Genomic DNA, 17,785 nt, shown 5'->3' on the forward strand with positions numbered 1-17,785 from the left:
AGAAAACGAACATGTAAGAACCCTACAAATGTTCCTAACATGAGTGTGTTGCCAAACGGAGACTTTCAAGAATTGTCAAGGCTGATAGGTTAGTCCAGCTCCCAGTTTCCTGTTCATAAGCAGAGGTTGCTGAAGGCTGAACTTCATTTAAACTTCTTTGCTCTTCGTTCTTTGCTTAAAGGATTCCCACATATAAAGGGAGTGAAAAGTACAAGAAAGGATCAATCTTTTCTTTACAAGCACTTTTCTGTTTAAGTGTATGACCAGAACTGTTCAAAGACATAGGCATTTATCTCAGAGACAGCTGCAGACTCCCAGCCAGGGAGGACATCTTGCACTCTGTATCATCAGTCACTTCTCTGTACATTGCACAGATTATCAGCAAGCTTTCTGTGAGGTAAGGATGTTGCAGAGTGCTCAGGCTCCAGAGGCCACTGGTTCAAGATTCAGACAAACCTCTTCTCACATTTATATTTCACCTTAAGTGTCTGGTTAGGAAAGAAAAACCTCCTGTCTTAAAACATTCACAGCAGCTGCCTCCCCTCAAACTCTGACACAATACAAAGACAGAAAACTCCTACTCACCCACTGCTCACTGGGTCTGCTCCCAGAAGCCCACACAATACAGCTAAAATATGGACCCAGTTCAAGCTCTCTTTGCTCTCTGGGAGCACTAGTTAGATTTTCTTTTATGCAGCAGCTGCCTGACACACGCAGGATGCTGGGAACTTTGCATAGTGCAGAAGACTGGTCTGTATTTTTCTGGCCTCATAGGTTTAGTGTCAGGGTGTCAACTAAAGCAGAGCTGAGATTTTCAGAGCATAGGAATGAAGCAACCTCCTAAATCAAGACACTATACTTGCTTATTCAGTGCCAGGAAATGCAGTTTGAATTATCTTTTTCTGAATATATATTCTGTTTCTAATGTACGGAATCCACTGCATATTGTAACTTCTTCTCTTCATGCTTGCTAGCAGTTGTCTAGCATTAAGAGACACTTTACAATGTATTAATACAGTAAAGTGTAAATACCTTCCACAGAAGATGAAAGCCAAGATGCTTAAGACAAGAGGACCAGCATGCACTGCAGCAAAGATCAGGTGGGACAACAACTCTGAGGCAGCTGGTCTCAATGTGTAGAAGGAGAAGGCAGGGAGACTTGCAGATAAAGGAGAGGCTGCAGTCGGAAAGCATGTGGAGCAGACACTTGGTGCTGGAGAGGAAACAAAAAGTATGTAAAGACATAGGCATGATCAGGGGCAGGACTCAGTTCCAGAGAATATGAGATTTTACCAGCAGGAATAAATTACTTGGTACTTGAGTGTGCTGCCCAGCAAATCAGCATCAAACCAGCCCAACTGCTGCCCAGAAGAGCAGTTCTGTTTAGACAGCGGATGCACCGGTCTGTCCAGCCCTGGTGGAATGCAAGTGCCTATCTGCACTTAGTCATAGTAGCAGTCACAGGCTGGACTTGGGGATGACTATTCCATTCTCCCACTGCTTTTTAATATACTCATTCCACAGAAAAAGATGCAAAAAAGGATTATGTAAAGAGAAAAGGATCTGGAACTCATATGGGTTACAAACACTCATGAAAACACACTTGTTTTTCTACCACTTGAGTCATGCACACACAAAAATACAATGAACAAATGAGGATAAAAAGGCAAGTCAAAGAGTGCAAACAAATAGGTTCTGTTTCCCGGCATCCTGAAAACTTCTGTAGATCAGCTTTGCAATGGTTTACTCTCCTGCCAATTAATCAAAGCAATCTTCTAGGCTTAACACACTTCAGAACAGAAAACAAGCAGGCAAAAAAAATAGAGGTATGGAGCCTTCTGCATAATGTCAACACATTTACACACAAACCTTACTTTAATCCTAAGTAAATCCTGAGGATAAACATAAGAAGTATGAAAGCACATGGGCACAAATTCCTGCGGCACCACAGTCTACACAACAGCTCTGTCTCTTCATAGAAAATGATGCAGCATCAAGTGCTAGAATGCAAAGATGAAATCCTATTTGTTTGTTTTCTTTTTCTGATCATGTCCAAATGAGTCAAAATATAAGAACAAAGATGGCTTAAAGGTCTATGCAATCCTAAGATCCTTGTGTTTTCCTTGGTAAACTACCCTAGATGCCAGGTTAGGAACTACTTTTGCTTCTAGGGAACATTACAACAGTTACACAGATTTCTGTGTAACTCTTTCAGTGTTTCCCTGGTTGACCTTGTTTTATAAGGCAGTATTTGCAGATTTTGTTGTGGACGAGCTCTACTCCAGACCCTGTTCCTAAGAGACTTCACCCTCTTATGTCAAAATTGTGCCATATTTTAAAGGGTCAGAGAGAAAAAAAAACTTTTTTTCCACCTCTTTAGTAACTTCCAATTTTAATGTTACTAGGAACTATAAAAATACCTTCCAAGCTGAAAGCTTTTCTTGCCCCCAACTCAAACATTTGCTTAGTGTATATGATAAAACCCACCATATTTCACATCTCTGTATCAGAGAACTTAGAAATTTTAAGGAAATTGTTTTGAATGCAAATTAAATGGGAAAGGGATATGAAGTAGAGGGGTTTGAGCACCACTACATCTTTACAGTCTTCACGAGCTCAGGCTTTGCAGTGAGGAGATATACAAATACCTGCCCAATCTTTGCATGTCAACTCATGCGTAGCAGGACACAGCTCACTGCTGTCCACTGCGTATGTCCAATAGTCATCCAGAAATTACATATTTCTCACATTTACAGGATATGTCAAAGAATAGAAAAGTCAAACCACTAAAGAGCAACTGCCCAATTACTTGTTTATGCATTCAGTTCAACTCGGGGCATGTTCATTTAAAGGAAAGTATTAACATTTAATTTAAAGTATTATTCCCACACCTTATGTGGACTTCTAACAAAATGAGTTAAATGTAGTTACAATAAGGTAGAATGAATTTGACTGACATGAGCTTTCTTGTCAAGATTTCCATATTCACACAAGCACCTCCCGTACGATAGGCTGAGAAAGTTGGGGCTGTTCAGCCTGGACAAGAGAAGGCTGCGTGGAGACCTCATAGCAGCCTTCCAGTACCTGAAGGGGGCCTATAGGGATGCTGGGGAGGGACTCTTCATCAGGGACTGTAGTGACAGGACAAGGGGTAAAGGGTTAAAACTTAAACAGGGGAAGTTTAGATTGGATATAAGGAGGAAATTCTTTCCTGTTAGGGTGGTGAGGCACTGGAATGGGTTGCCCAGGGAGGCTGTGGCTGCCCCATCCCTGGCAGTGCTCAAGGCCAGGTTGGATGAAGCCTTGTGTGAGATGGTTTAGTGTGAGGTGTCCCTGTCCATGGCAGGGGTGTTGGAACTAGATGATCTTAAGGTCCTTTCCAACCCTAACTATTCTATGATTCTACGATTTTATATTGCCATGTAAAGTAAATCATTAGAGAGGGAATTCAATCACTAAGAAGGTAACAGAATTCCACAGGTCTCATGAAGGTAAAATAGATTTAGAAATAGGGAAGAATACCCCAAATACAAGATCTAGAGAAACATCACAGATGATGGTTAGATCTTAGGCAGAAGCTCTTCCCTGTGAGGGTGCTGAGGCGCTGGCACAGGGTGCCCAGAGAAGCTGTGGCTGCCCCATCCCTGGCAGTGCTCAAGGCCAGGTTGGACACGGCTTGGAGCAAGCTGCTCCAGTGGAAGGGGTCCCTGCCCATGGCAGGGGTTGGAGCTGGATGAGCTTTAAGGTCCCTTCCAACCCAAACCATTCCATGATTCTAAGGAATCTATCTTTGGGAATCTGATCATGACACACCAGCTCATTTTTATCTTCTCACTACACTACAACTGCTAAAAACCTCATTCACTTCAGATTTCTTTGTACAGTGGTAGAAAAAGATAGTGAAAAAGGACCACAAAAATGAAAATTATGAGCTTGAGTCAAAATTAAATGCTGGTATCACTGTTAGGATTCAGCTGGTTCTTATTAATCAGGGTTTGAACAAGAAGCAGGATTTATATTCCCTTCTGAATAGCTGGAATAAGATCATTAGTTGGAAAAGTTTATTGGCACTTAAAGATACTGTATTTTTCTGCCTTAACTACTTTTGGCTGTAAGATGGGATAGTAATCTTGCAGACTGACTAACTTCATACTTTCCCAGATGAATTTCAGTTTGATTTCCCTAAACTCTCAAAGTCCAGTTCTTTCATTTCTGGTCATTTTGTATTGGAAACCTCAGGACCAACTACAGCAAGCTAGACACTTCCCTAAAATAGCTCAAGATCCATCTGGGAACGTTGTAAAGGGAGAGGAGGACAGGCCATGCACCCACCTTCATGCACTTCTTTGGACTTGCTGTTTTAAGCAGCACATGGAAGGGCTCCTTGTGCTTGGACAGGAAACGTAGGTGAGCAGCAACCTTCCATGCTGCCCAATACTTGGGTAGGATGGAGGCATGTTTTCATAGACCTCAAAGGCAACCAACTTTATATGGGTGGGATGGATTTATCCTCGTTTTGCTGCAGTAGTATTCCTGTCAGTCAGTGCCTGAGATCTTTAGTTACTCCTTTGTGTCTGTGAATTAGGAATTTATGAAACCCTGGAGTCCTGTAAAATATATATATACAGTTTGAAGCCTACATTGAAAGTTCCAAAGTAATCATCACATGTGAATCATTATTTTAGGGTTTCCTTTATAGGTTATAATATAGGGGTGATATACAACCACAGTATGCTCAGATGACTTGTTTCTAACCAGCATTTTTATTTCTAGCTCATTTAATTTTACCACCTTTATGCCATTGAGCCCACTGACTTCAGGAGAACCAGATTCACCTGCCCCTTCTAAAGCTGTTCTCTGTCATTTATTTTCTGAGAGATTTCTCACTGGTTTTTATAAGTGACCATTACTTCATTTTTCCTTCACTAAATTTAAAGAGATTTTTATCCTGACAGAGGCAATTTCTGACTGTCAGTTTGTCAACGTTATCTTCAATAGGATAAAATTTTCTCTCCTGTCGGGATGCTTTGTGCATGTTTACCGCTGTACTAACAGCCCATCTCTCACAGTAAGAGCTGCATCCCACTGCAGGTTTTTACTGGTTATGGTCATCATGACCTGAAAACCACATATTGTTTTCCAAAAGAAGCTACAGTTCAGATAACTGCTGATGACTAAATTCCCATGAGTGTAATCTACGTGTTGGAGTATCATGATGCCAAGCATTACTTTCTTAGAAACAGAAGTCTGGATTATGTTTTAAAATGCAGTAGTTGCAAAGTGAGCATTTTAAAGCTGAGCTCTGTTTGTCCTGTGTCGCGAGTATTGCAAGTATTTGGCAAGAAACCACATCTGTTGCTGCAGGCTGATCTCTCCTATCAGGTCCCTTCACTCAGCACCCAGTACTCTGAAGGAATGCGGTGTCAATGAAAGTGATGGGCAAGAGACTTGGACTTGCTTTCCTCTTTTGAGGCTTCTCTGAAGAGAAGCAAGTGAAATATTTACGTACTGGTTCAGGAGAATAGAAGGGATAAAATTAGGCTGTTGCAAATAAGCCATTCCCATTACTTATACCCCAATAAGTATAAAATAAACCCTAAGAAGTGTTTTCCAAAGCTTTACCAGTTTCTGATTTGGTGAATCTCCTTCCTCCAGGTCAGGACTCACAGTGCTGTTTTCTCTTAAGTACCCCAAACAGAGAGATGCATCACATGCTATCAAGCATTCTTGTCATTACCCTTGCCTACACTAAGCTTGAGTCAGAAATCTAGAGGTGGATCTTTGTAGCACATCCTGTGATGACGATGATCACACTGACATGCTCATCGCTGCAGGGCAGCATTTTTCTCAGTCCATTGCTCTCCCTAGAAATACTCATAGGAACATTTCGGTACTGGAGGCATTTAGAACAAAAGGAAGTGTATGAGACACAGGCAGCTTCCAACTGGCTCTTCAGCATACATAAAGCTGCTCTTTACAGGATGAATCACTGTAAATATAGAGGAATGAAATCTTAGGTCCATCAGAAATGCCTATTTTCTTGCTCATCAGCTAAGATCAAGGGAGAGCTGAAACGGAGAGCCTCTGATACTGTTCTTAGTCACAACGGCTTAAGGATTCCCTTAAAGGCCTCACAGGTCTAAGACATTTGTTCCCAGAACTACAACTGCTAAATTCTAATTTATAGACCTGTTGAAGTGTTTCAGTGAGGAAGATGTGCCAGCAAACCCCTTCCCTTGAACAGCAATTTCACCAGCATCTGCAACACTCATTTCTTTCCTACTACCAGAAGCAGCAAAATAAAACTACTGCTTGTTGCTTATTTTGGTGACCTCCATCATCCCATTGCTGCAGAGACAGCCAAGCACATCATCCATCACTGCAAGTAGCACTAGAAAACAAGCAGTAGATTACTGGCTGCAAACTATCTGCTATCAGTAGCCCCAGCACAGCATTCATGCTCCATACTGTGTCATTGGAAAGAACTGCACAAACTTCATTGCTGGGTCAAACCCTATGGACTACAAACTTCTTTTGTCAATCCTGAATAAAGCATAATCATTGAGTTTTGGGCTCTAGCAGCCTAACCAGTACTCTGCATGAAGCAAGGAGTAAATATCTAGAATAAAGACCTAAACATAATGAAAGCTGTATTGGTGCATTGTGGACAGCAAACAACTAAACGGCTTGCCAAAGCAGTTTGGAAGGTTTTGTTCCCTCAATTCAAGCAGTAGCACTTCCCACAAGCTGAGGATGCTCCCACCTGTTTAGTTCTATGACAGTGATTACAGGAGGTGTCACAGATGTCCAGGTATAAAATCAAGGCTTGGTCTTCAGTTTTCACTTCATGCTGGTAGAACTGTAACACAGCAGTATGGCTTTAAATACGGGTTGCTCCACCAGGTTTTAGTAACTTCCTTGGTCTTTCAAGTATCACATCATAAGATTTCACAATGCAACACTGTAATATCTACAAACATGTAAAATGCTAAGAAAAAAACCTCAAAGTAACCTCTTCAAGGAAAGCAACGTTCCAACCTGACATGATGGAATTACACACTTCTAATACAGTACATATTAAACTCTAACAAAGTAATAATGAGGAAATTTTTCCTGCCCATTCCATCCTCACTCATGTTTGGCAGAAGCACGTGGCAATATACACGCACAGCATGCTGTCAGCAAAAGGGAACTGGAAAACAAATTGGGCTGAAAACTGAAAAGTTTCGCATCCTTAGAGTTCACTGCGTTTATTAGTGGAAAGTAAGTTATCATTCTGTCAAAAAAGCACATTTGTTTAACCTGTTTCAAGAGAATGTGCACTAAATTCTGCCATAGTACAGTCTTACTATTAGTGACTGTCATTGTTTAAGCCCAGCCAGCAACTCAGAACCACGCAGCTGCTTGCTCACTCCCCCCTATCCTTCCTCCTTCCCCTCCTGGACGAATGGGGAGGAGAATCGAAAGAATGTAACTCCCATGGGTTGAGATAAGAGCAGTCCAGTAACCAAGGTATAACACAAACCACTGCTGCTACCACCAACAATAATAATGGTAAGGGAAATAACAAGGGAAGAGAATACGCTCACCACCTGCCAACAGATACCCAGCCTGACCAGAGCAGTGATATAGCCCTTCCACATAACTGTCCCCAGTTCTACATCCTGGGCATGATGTGCTGGGGTATGGAATACCTCTTTGGTCAGTTTGGGTCAGGTGTCCTTGTCTCGGCTTCCTCCCAGCTTCCCCTCCTCCCTGGCAGAGCATGAGGCTCACAAAGTCCTTGGTCAGAGTAAATATTACTGAGCACCAACTAAAAACATTTGTGTTATCAGCGCTGTTCCCAGGCTGAAAGTCAAAAACACAGCACTGCATCAGCTACTGAGGAGGAGAAAAATGACTGCTACTGCTGAACCCAGTACAGTGACTGAGTCCCTTTTTGCAGTTTACAGCATCTGGGGGACTCAGCCAGTATACCAACACTAGGAAAGGATAAAAATCTTAGAGCAGCCTCCCAATACTTAAAGGGGCCTACAAGAAGGCTAGAGAGGAGTTTTGAATAAGGGCCTGTAGGGACAGGCCAAGGGGAATGGCTTTAACCTGCCAGAGGGGAGACTGAGATGAGCTCTTAGGCAGAAGCTCTTCCCTGTGAGGGTGCTGAGGCGCTGGCACAGGGTGCCCAGAGAAGCTGTGGCTGCCCCATCCCTGGCAGTGCTCAAGGCCAGGTTGGACAGGACTTGGAGCAAGCTGCTCCAGTGGAAGCTGTCCCTGTCCATAACAGGGGGTTGGAACTGGATGAGCGTTAAGGTCCCTTCCCAAGCCCAAACCATTCCATGGTTCTGATTTGCCCTAAAGGAGAAGACTGTGATTTGATAGTAGGAGTCTTTTGATGTATTAATGCAATATTTGTAAGCTAAAGCTTAGAGGTTATAGCTATCAAAGTGTTGGCTGACTGTCAGCACGACAGCTTTACATACACTTGTGGCTAAAACTTCTATTGTTCTTGGTCATGACAAAACCATTCTGCTTTGCCTCACAACAACTGCTTGTGAGGTACCACACTGTATAAAAGAACAGCATCATTGTTGATGCTGCAGAAGGCTTGGGTGACTGGTTTCTTCGTACTGTTCCTAGTTTAAACAAGGCAGTATAATGAGACTGCAATTTCTGCTGAATTACTAGAATTCATGCTCCTTTAAGACTTAAATATATCTTAATTGCATTGGCAGCAGATAAGAAAGCAGACGGTTTTCTTTGTTCTATAGGTAAAAAAAGAAAACTGCTTTAAGATGAAGGATGTCTTTTCTCAGAGTGAGCCCAGTTACCTGGGACTGACAGATACTGGGAAGTTCTTATAAGCCCCAGAGCCAATTTCCTTACTGAAACGCTGTCCATCGTTCATGACATCATGGTCAAATAAGACTACAAACTTTCTGACATGTAATTATATGTTTTTCAAGTAAATTTAAAGTAGCAGCTTTCATCTGTCTCCCCCAGCATTTCCTGTGGAGTCAATGAAAAAGCAAAATCAATCCACTTCAAACACGACTGTAAAAATACCTCTGAAATGGAGCAAATCTGGTGCTTTTTCCAGTTACCATCAAGTATATATAATATTATTCCGTGAAAACAGCTGCTTTTAGAAGAACACGTAACTAGAGGGGACCCTCCTGGGTTAAGTCCAGTCACTTCTGTTTAAGATAGAACCCCCAGAAAAGCTATTTAAACATTAGGATTGTGAGAGATGTGCTTTGTTCTGACAGAGCTGATCACCCGAGGGAAGAGTTTATGTTGGTCAAACATAGAATCATAGAACAGTTAGGGTTGGAAAGGACCTCAAGATCATCCGGTTCCAACCCCCCTGCCATGGACAGGGACACCTCTCACTAAACCATCCCACCCAAGGCTTCATCCAACCTGGCCTTGAACACTGCCAGGGACGGAGCACTCACAACCTCCCTGGGCAACCGATTCCAGTGTCTCACCACCCTAACAGGAAAGAATTTCCTCCTTAGATCCAAACTAAACTTCCCCTGTTTAAGTTTTAACCCATTACCCCTTGTCCTGTCACTATGGGTCTGCTGGAGTTGCTGCTGTAAATCAAAGCTCTGTTTTCTTTAAGTTAAACTAAACCATGAATATTCTTGAAGTGAAAAGCTGAACTGTTCAGTGTCCAGGGGAAAAAGAGGGGGTGATGTCCTGGAGTCCCACCTTCCATGCTGTAGTTTCCAGTTCATGAAATAGAACTACTTCAACACTGTACACTCTTTTTCCTTCCTACTGTAATGCTACTTTGTCCAGGTTTAAAATAGCTGTATTTCTGTATTCTAGGAAAAACAGAGATGCCAAAATTCAATGGCAGTTTTCACAAAGAAGTGTCAACCTGCTCTTGGAATTCCCGAACTCTCACGTACATCTTTATATGCTTTACAGCCTGGTTACTAATAGTCCAGTAGACTGAATTGCAATCCATCTGGAATCAAGAGGTACAGGTCTGGGGGGTTACATGGAACAGAGATTTGGCAGTGATTTTAAGCACTGCTATTGTTATTGGAAGCAATTAATTTAGTAAATACACTAAATTATCAGTTCTAAGTAAGTTTTCAGGCAATATAACCCTTTTCATCTTCCTCAGATTCTGCAAGAGAATTGTTTAAAGAAATAGGGATTCCCTCTCTATACTTGTTTTGTTTGGCATTTGTTCCCCTTAGAGGTGCCTGCAAGCAAGTTTTCAAGACACAGAATCACTTGCTTTTTGGTAGGGTTCATTTCTCCACTCACATTAAGCACCTTGTAATATTGCTTTGACACTTTCCCTTTCCAGCTTTTACTAGTGGCCTCTTTATCGTGTGACTGCCAAATAAGCAAAGAAATTGATTGTCTGTACTTCAATTATTACCTTTTTCAGACAGCCATTAGATCAGTTGGTAAATACTGTGGGTTACTCTGAACCATTACAAAGAATTCACATGCAAACAGCATTTTACATATTTATGGTGTGCCCCGACTCCTACTATATGTGTTGAGACTAAGAATTAAGAATGAAGTGGGTTTTTTTATCCCCTCCAGATCTATAATCATGAGTGCATGTAAATGATGAAGAAATACTTCAGTAGGATAATGTCTTAATCTCTGGGAATGGTAGGTAGGAAAGGAATAGTATATAGATGCTGCTTTCAGCATCATTTGAATAACACCGCATCATTTACTGGATTCCACCACAACCAGGAATCCGGGAATTCAGTAAAAGAACATTAAAAAAAACAAAAAGAGTCCTGCTGAAAATAAACTCTTTTGTGGTTAAAAAGCAGCCAGTTGGAACTGAAGCGGTGTTTTCTCAGGGTGGCAGAACAGTCAGAAAAGTTGTTGGATTATTTTTGGCAGTGGCCAGCGTATTATAGCTCTCTCGTTACTGTTACTGAACTGTCAGGAGTCCACTGAAAGGGTTATTACCTTACTAGTACATTCGTGCAGGAACACCACATTCTGAGGCTGCTAGCATGAAGCTTTGGATTTTAGAACTTTTGACTTCTCTTACATATTCCTATAACTGTAACTAGCTTAATATCTGAATACTTCAAGCTTAATGCTTGAATACTTCAAGCACACAGGTACATGAGCAGAACATGAGCCATGATCTCCAGACAGCAGCAAATCCAAACAGTGGCCACATATAGAATCCCAGACTGGTTTGGGTTGGAAGGGACCTTACTGCTCATCCAGCTCCAACCCCTGCCCCGGGCAGGGACCCCTTCCACTGGAGCAGCTTGCTCCAAGCCCCTGTGTCCAACCTGGCCTTGAGCACTGCCAGGGATGGGGCAGCCACAGCTCCTCTGGGCACCCCATGCCAACGCCTCAGCACCCTCACAGGGAAGAGCTTCTCCCTTACACACATCCCCGCAGAGGTGTTGCAGGGTGGGACACAACGAGCTGCTAACACCGACTCCTGTGCCCTGCACTGCTTGGAAATGGCCCTGGCAGATTTCTGTTACATTTTAAGAAACAAAGTAGCTTGGATGTGGTTCCTGGCAGGCAGCTTTCCTGTGGACAGACATTGTGCAGGTATAAACCAAGCCCATTTCAGGCTTTGGCGTTAGCAGGGAGTACTTAGCAAACACACTTGAATCTCCGCACAGAATACAGCAGGATCTTGTACAGTGCAGAAGTACCTTATCCAACCCTTATTTACCATATTAAAGGGAACAGATGAACTATCTAAATATTTATGGTTAATGAAATATTATTTCTATCACTTTCAACAGCACTCACAAATTTACAATCAAAAATGTACTCTGCTGAGAAGGCATCAGCATGACAATAACAGTTTTGCTTTTATTTGGGGCCAGGTTTGAGACCATCTAAGGACTATGAAGGTGCACAAGTCCATGGGATGAGATGCATCCACAGGTCCTGAGGGACCTGGCAAATACAGTTTCCAACCCACTATCCATCATACTGGAGAAGTCATGGCAGGCTGGTAAAGGTCCCACTGACGGAAAAAGGGGAAACATAACCCCCAGTTTTAAAGGGGAAACAACGAAGATACAGGGAACTAGAGGACAGTCAGCCTCACTCTGGTGCCCAGCAAGATCATGGAACAGATCCTCCTGGAAAATATGCTAAGGCACATGGAATATAAGGAGGTGACTGGTGACAACCAACGTGGTTTCACTAAGAGCGAATTGTGCCAACAAATTTGGTGGCCCTCTGTGATGGGGTTACAGTGTTGGTGGATAAGGGAAAAGCAGGCTTTCAGCACACAGTCTTCTCTGGCACCATAGGAGCTCAGAATTTACTTTTTCTTTTCCCATGTATGAACGAAAGATCTTAGGCACCATCTCCCCTCTGAAACAGACTCTCAGCACTCTTCTGAAATTGCTCAAGAGGAACTAATGTTCCAAACAATCAGCAGAGTCCAGTTACTATCCCTGGACAACCTGGGAGACGCTATCACTCTCGTCTCCTGAGCTGCAACACTTGCTTTTCTCCTCCACTCACTTTCACTAAATAAATGTGACATTACTACAAAACAGGCCAGCTAACTTCACAACTGCATTTCTCCATACAGCTTAAGCAGTGATGGGGGGCAGGGAAGGCTGGAACGACCCTGTAGGTAGCTGGTATCTCATGTGGAGTATTACAACCACTGATGATGTTACCATATTGGTTGACAAAACTCAAATGAGAAACAGAAGTTCCTTTTCACTGCAGACTGCAGGGTACTATGCATAGTACCCTGCATAGAGGTACCTCTATGCAGAGTTGGTAACCCTCCCTCTGGGCCTCTAAAGGACTTCCAGCATTAGGGGCATCTAAAGAAAGAGAAAGCATGGGGCACAAACTGCATAATGAGATGTGTGCACAGGAGATTTGTGGACAGGGCATAGGTAAGTTCTTCAGCAGGTACTACAAACATCTCTGGGTTTGAGTACTGACAACTGCCATACACTATTTTAAGGTACAGTGACAGAAGAAGGGCACAGGGCAGGTGGTGCTGCTGGTTAGAGGAATCTGGACAAGCAAGCAGAGGAGCCACTGAGTTTTACATTGGCTGCATTTACTGGCACACAGCTTGGGGCTTGTAACCAGACTTGCTTCCCAGACAAAGATGCTGGGGGGTCTGAGCCCTCCTATGTCTACTGCTACTGTGCAAACAGAGCTCAGAAGGTAACATCAGCAGGTGCTGCTCTTGAAAGCTGAGAACCACATTTTAGACAACCAAGACACTGCAAGTACAAAAGACATAGTTCAGACAGTCAAACAAGTGGATTTGTCCCTCTACTCCTGCTGTCAAGTGGGGAATGCTACTGAAAACACTTCTTTGGTGGCTAATTATTGAAACAAATACTTCTACTTCTAGTGGAATTGCAGAATAAGCAACTCCCAGACTGAGCTACGCAGTCAGACTGGCCTGATGGCATGCGGCAGCCAACCCCAACTCGGCATCTGGATGAAATAAACATCTTGCTGGCGGAGCAGCTTTCTGTGCAGTACACTCTGAGGTAAGCATAACACACACAGAGGGGGAAATCTCCTAGTATCATTATCAGACCACAGCCTTAACAGATAATACCAGGAAAAGTGTTTAAATGACACCTGACCAACATGCTCCATCCCTGGTGGTGTTCAAGGCCAGGTTGGACAGAGCCTTCAGCAATGGTCTAGTGTGAGATGTCCCTGCCCATGGCAGGGGCTTGGAACTGGATAATCTTAAGGTCCTTTCCAACCCAAACCATTCCATGAGTCTATGAACATACAGGCAGGGAGAAAAGACGTCACCTTGAACTTCAAAAATCAGTGGTCTGTCTTCTAAAGCATGAAGATGAGAGAAGTTTGCATTTAACGCTCTTACTGTTTGAAAAGTTTAGTTCTTGGACTTTGTAAAGCATGTTCCTTCGAAGATATCCACTGGCTAACTGTTGTCTGGCTAGAATGGGAGTTTCTTCTGTCTTCTTTTATTCTGCCTCCAGACATCAACTCTTTTGTGGGAAATGGTTACTTACAGTGAGATGGGACACTTCAAAGTCACATTTCTCACTAAACATCCTGTTTTAGTAGCTGTAGTGGCACTGAAGTGCCTGTGATAACCTTTGTGACCAATTTTACAAACAGATACCCATGGACTACCAGCCCCAGAATTGGCAAAACTTTAAAAAAAAACCAAAAACCTCCCCCAAAAAAGCAGATGAGATCCTTCTGATTTTGTGTTAATGGCTTTAAAGCAATAATCTTGACATACACAACATCAGAAACTCAGAGAATGGTGATAGCTGCATTTTAGAATCCAGTTGTGAATCCAAATTGATTTTATGACTCTCTATCTGCATTTGAGACCAGTGAATCTTGTGTAGCACAAAACCAGAAACAGCTCTTTGCTGACACTGCAACATCTCTTTCCTATAGAAGGAAATCAGGGGAAAAAGGGGGCTTATGTCTAAACACAATAGGTTGAGGCTGCTATTGGCAGTCCTAAATTGTGCCTGGATTTTGTTCTGCAAACCTTTTCCATTAACATTTCTGTGGGGAAAGCAAACTCTTTTAGAGATGTAATGAACCATCTGATTTTAATTTGGTTGCAGAACAAGGGGTTACTCTTTGCATCATGCACAGCCAAGCTATTGAGCTACACCCAGCTCTATTGCCTTATACGGATGATGACGACTGCTAAAGCATGAGCAGCATGTGGGAAAGCAGCAACCCTCAGCCTTGTTTTAAGCAAATTAAAGTAGCTTTGGAACAGTAAAGATTTTCTCTGTGGGAGAGATCTGACTCTCCTTGTCATTGTTTTGCCCCCAGTTCTTCCACACCGACTGTTGCACACACAACAGCTAATGTTGCTTTTGGCCTTTCTCTTCTGTTGATGCTGTAGCATCTGCACCCTCTTCAGTCACTACCTTCAACTGGCATCTCCTGATTTCCTAAATGCTGGCCCAATCCTGCACAAACACAGCTGTTTATTTTATTTCAGTTCATCTAAGACTACCCACACGATATCCTATGTGACATCTGAGGGGTTCTGCATTTCCTAGATTGTGCTCTAGCAAAGCTAAAGCCCTGGTTGAGCACTTTCGTGCTGCTTCGGATTCTAGGCTGAGAAAGCTGAACAGAAAGGGGGAACTTCAACAGTAATTGACCCACACCCAGGAAAAACATTAAGACATGCGGGGAAATCACAGTGGAACTGCAGAGCCTGATTCCTGCTTTACAAAACCCTGTTTGTCCAGTCCCTGAAACAGCTGCCTGCCTCCTGGCCGGACACGGTGTAATTCGGGGCCAGCTGAGACATGTCAGGCAAAACAAGGCAAAGAGACAGGGGAGGAGCCTCGCTGGGGAGTTTTTGTCTGTTTATCCCGTCTCTGCTTACGAAGTGTTCACAGAGGAAATACAATGTCTGCCCTCAACTGCAATTTCAGGTTCTTTCTGAATGCCTTTTATTCCCAAGATGCCTGCTGCTGATTTGTTAACAAGTGGCTGAATTAAACAAAACACAATAGTTACCTAACAAGGTATTACTGCTGCATTAAATTGTTCTCAGTGATGTTTTAGACATTGTCTTACACTTTTCCAACCCCAACAGAGGTGTATATTCTCCAGCTTGCAGGAAGACTAGCACTGGATCTACTGTGCAGTGATGCTGTGGAGCGTCTTGCTCATGGCACTCTGACAAAAGGAAGGTGCTTCCCCATATGTAATTCCCACTACTATGGCCACAATGGTTTTAGCTACACTGTTCAAACCCAGAAGTAGCCTGTCACAAACAGTGCTCCTATGTAATACCCATATTTGTCCTAGTAGGCAGCTTGAACATTGCAAAAACCCCATCTGCCCTTGTGACATACGATGCTTGACCTCTTCTGAGAAGGAGCCCAAGCCTTATCTATCGAAAATCATAATGTGATGATGTGCTGCATCCCAAAAGGGCAGATGGGATAGATGGAGGCTGCTGGAAGCTGCTGATCCTGCCAGAGGGGTGGGGCCTGTCCATAGGGGAGATAAGCACATGATAAGGGCAGGATTCGCCAGGGCTCCCCCCTCCTTCCACAAGCACTGGCTTGGTGGTCCCCACCCTCGCCCCAAGGACACCTCTGCAGACAAATGAAGTGAATGGACGACTGTTTCAGCCAAGAGCTCAGTGCTCTGCAGGGTATTTACAGCCAAGAGGCCAGCCCTAGCCAAGAAGGTTGCTGCAAAAATCACTAGAGATTTTACTCTTGGGAACATGCTGTCGCCATATGGTCTCCACGTTAATAACACCAAACAAGTGCTTCATAAACAGTGTTCTAATAACAAGTACCAGAGGAATTAATAATAATCTAGCTCTTATTTTCTAATGCTCTCGCTTTATTAAGAACATTTATGCTGTCTGAATGGGTTCTTCTGGACAAATAACATCTGGCACCCACATGAATACCTGATGAAATTTGTATGATCCTGGGTATCTTATAAATTGATTGTTAGCATGGCTTCCAGTAACATTACATTCTTCTTCTGTTCTAGGTGCATAGCGTAATGTCCATGCTGTACTACACTCTGATCATAGCTTTTTTGATCGGCACACAGGCAGCTCCAAAGTCAGAGGACAATGTTCCACTGGAGTATCCTGCAGAACACTCCCCGCTCAATACCCACCGGAGTAACAGACACCACATTCCCAAGGCAGCTCCACAGACATCCCAAGGCCACTCTACTTGGATGATAAGTGGAAGAGAATCTATAAATATCACCATGGACCCCAAGGTTTTTAAGAAGAGGCGATTCCGGTCCCCTTGGGTGCTGTTCAGCACACAGCCCCCCCCAGTGTCAGGGCAAGGAAACAACATGGGATTTCTCAGCAGTGCAGGTGCTCTCAACAGGACTGCCAGGACCAAGAGAACTGCACATCCTGTGTTACACCGGGGAGAGTTCTCAGTATGCGACAGCGTCAGCATGTGGGTTGGGGACAAGACCACAGCCACTGACATTAAAGGCAAAGAGGTGACAGTGTTGGGAGAAGTCAATATTAACAACAATGTTTTTAAGCAGTACTTTTTTGAGACCAAGTGCAGGGACCCTAAGCCAGTGTCCAGTGGGTGCCGAGGGATCGACGCAAAGCACTGGAACTCTTACTGCACCACCACACACACCTTTGTCAAAGCGCTGACCATGGAGGGCAAACAGGCGGCCTGGAGGTTCATCCGCATTGACACCGCCTGCGTGTGCGTGCTCAGCAGGAAGTCAGGGAGACCCTGAGGTGCATCTAAACCCCCTGAGAACATCCTACTACCCCCCTACCTCAGCCTGTAAATTATTTTAAGTTATAAAGGACTGCATGGCATATTTATAGTTTATACAGTACAAAAAAGGAACCTCATTATTTATTAAACTCTTTTTGAAACTTTCTGTGTTTTGCTATTTACTTAGTGGCAGAAGCCCTCAAAAAGAGGGTCACTTTAGTCTCGTTCAGCCCTATGATTCTGAAATATTCACAGGGGTTGTTCCCACTAAACAACCTTTGCTTCCCATCCTACCAAAACAGAGCATTTCCCACAGTTTTCACACACATTCCTCTCTTCCACAACAAAAGAACTTTTCTTCACAAAACCCGACAGTTTACTGTGAAAATCTGGTAGGTTTATTTTAAATGGAAATTGTTTTGTCCAACTACCAAGAGCCTGAAGAAGACCTTTCTGAACCTGCTTCCAGTTTTACTAATTATCCATTAAGATATTAATTTTCTATAATTAGCCACCCTAGTGAACTCCTGCTGGAAATACGAGTTCTTCATGTTTCAAGACAGATATCTAAG

The 17,785-nt window shown here is 43.2% G+C and overlaps 1 protein-coding gene across 2 annotated transcripts in view; it reads left to right on the forward strand.

The window, feature by feature from the left end:
• NGF (nerve growth factor) overlaps window positions 1-17,340 on the forward strand; it is a 33,127-nt gene extending 15,787 nt beyond the window's left edge. The window contains exons 2-3 of one of the 2 annotated variants that reach the window (XM_065698750.1): window positions 13,361-13,502; window positions 16,498-17,340. In XM_065698750.1, coding sequence (XP_065554822.1) covers window positions 16,510-17,229 — 720 coding nt within the window. In that variant the 5' untranslated portion in view covers window positions 13,361-13,502; window positions 16,498-16,509 and the 3' untranslated portion in view covers window positions 17,230-17,340. The remainder of the gene's footprint in view (window positions 1-13,360; window positions 13,503-16,497) is intronic. The other variant, XM_065698749.1, reaches the window with a different exon arrangement.
• The last annotated feature ends 445 nt before the right edge of the window (window positions 17,341-17,785 follow it).

The sequence above is a fragment of the Lathamus discolor genome, chromosome 19, assembly GCF_037157495.1.
Source record: "Lathamus discolor isolate bLatDis1 chromosome 19, bLatDis1.hap1, whole genome shotgun sequence".
Classification (NCBI taxonomy): Eukaryota; Metazoa; Chordata; class Aves; order Psittaciformes; family Psittacidae; genus Lathamus; species Lathamus discolor.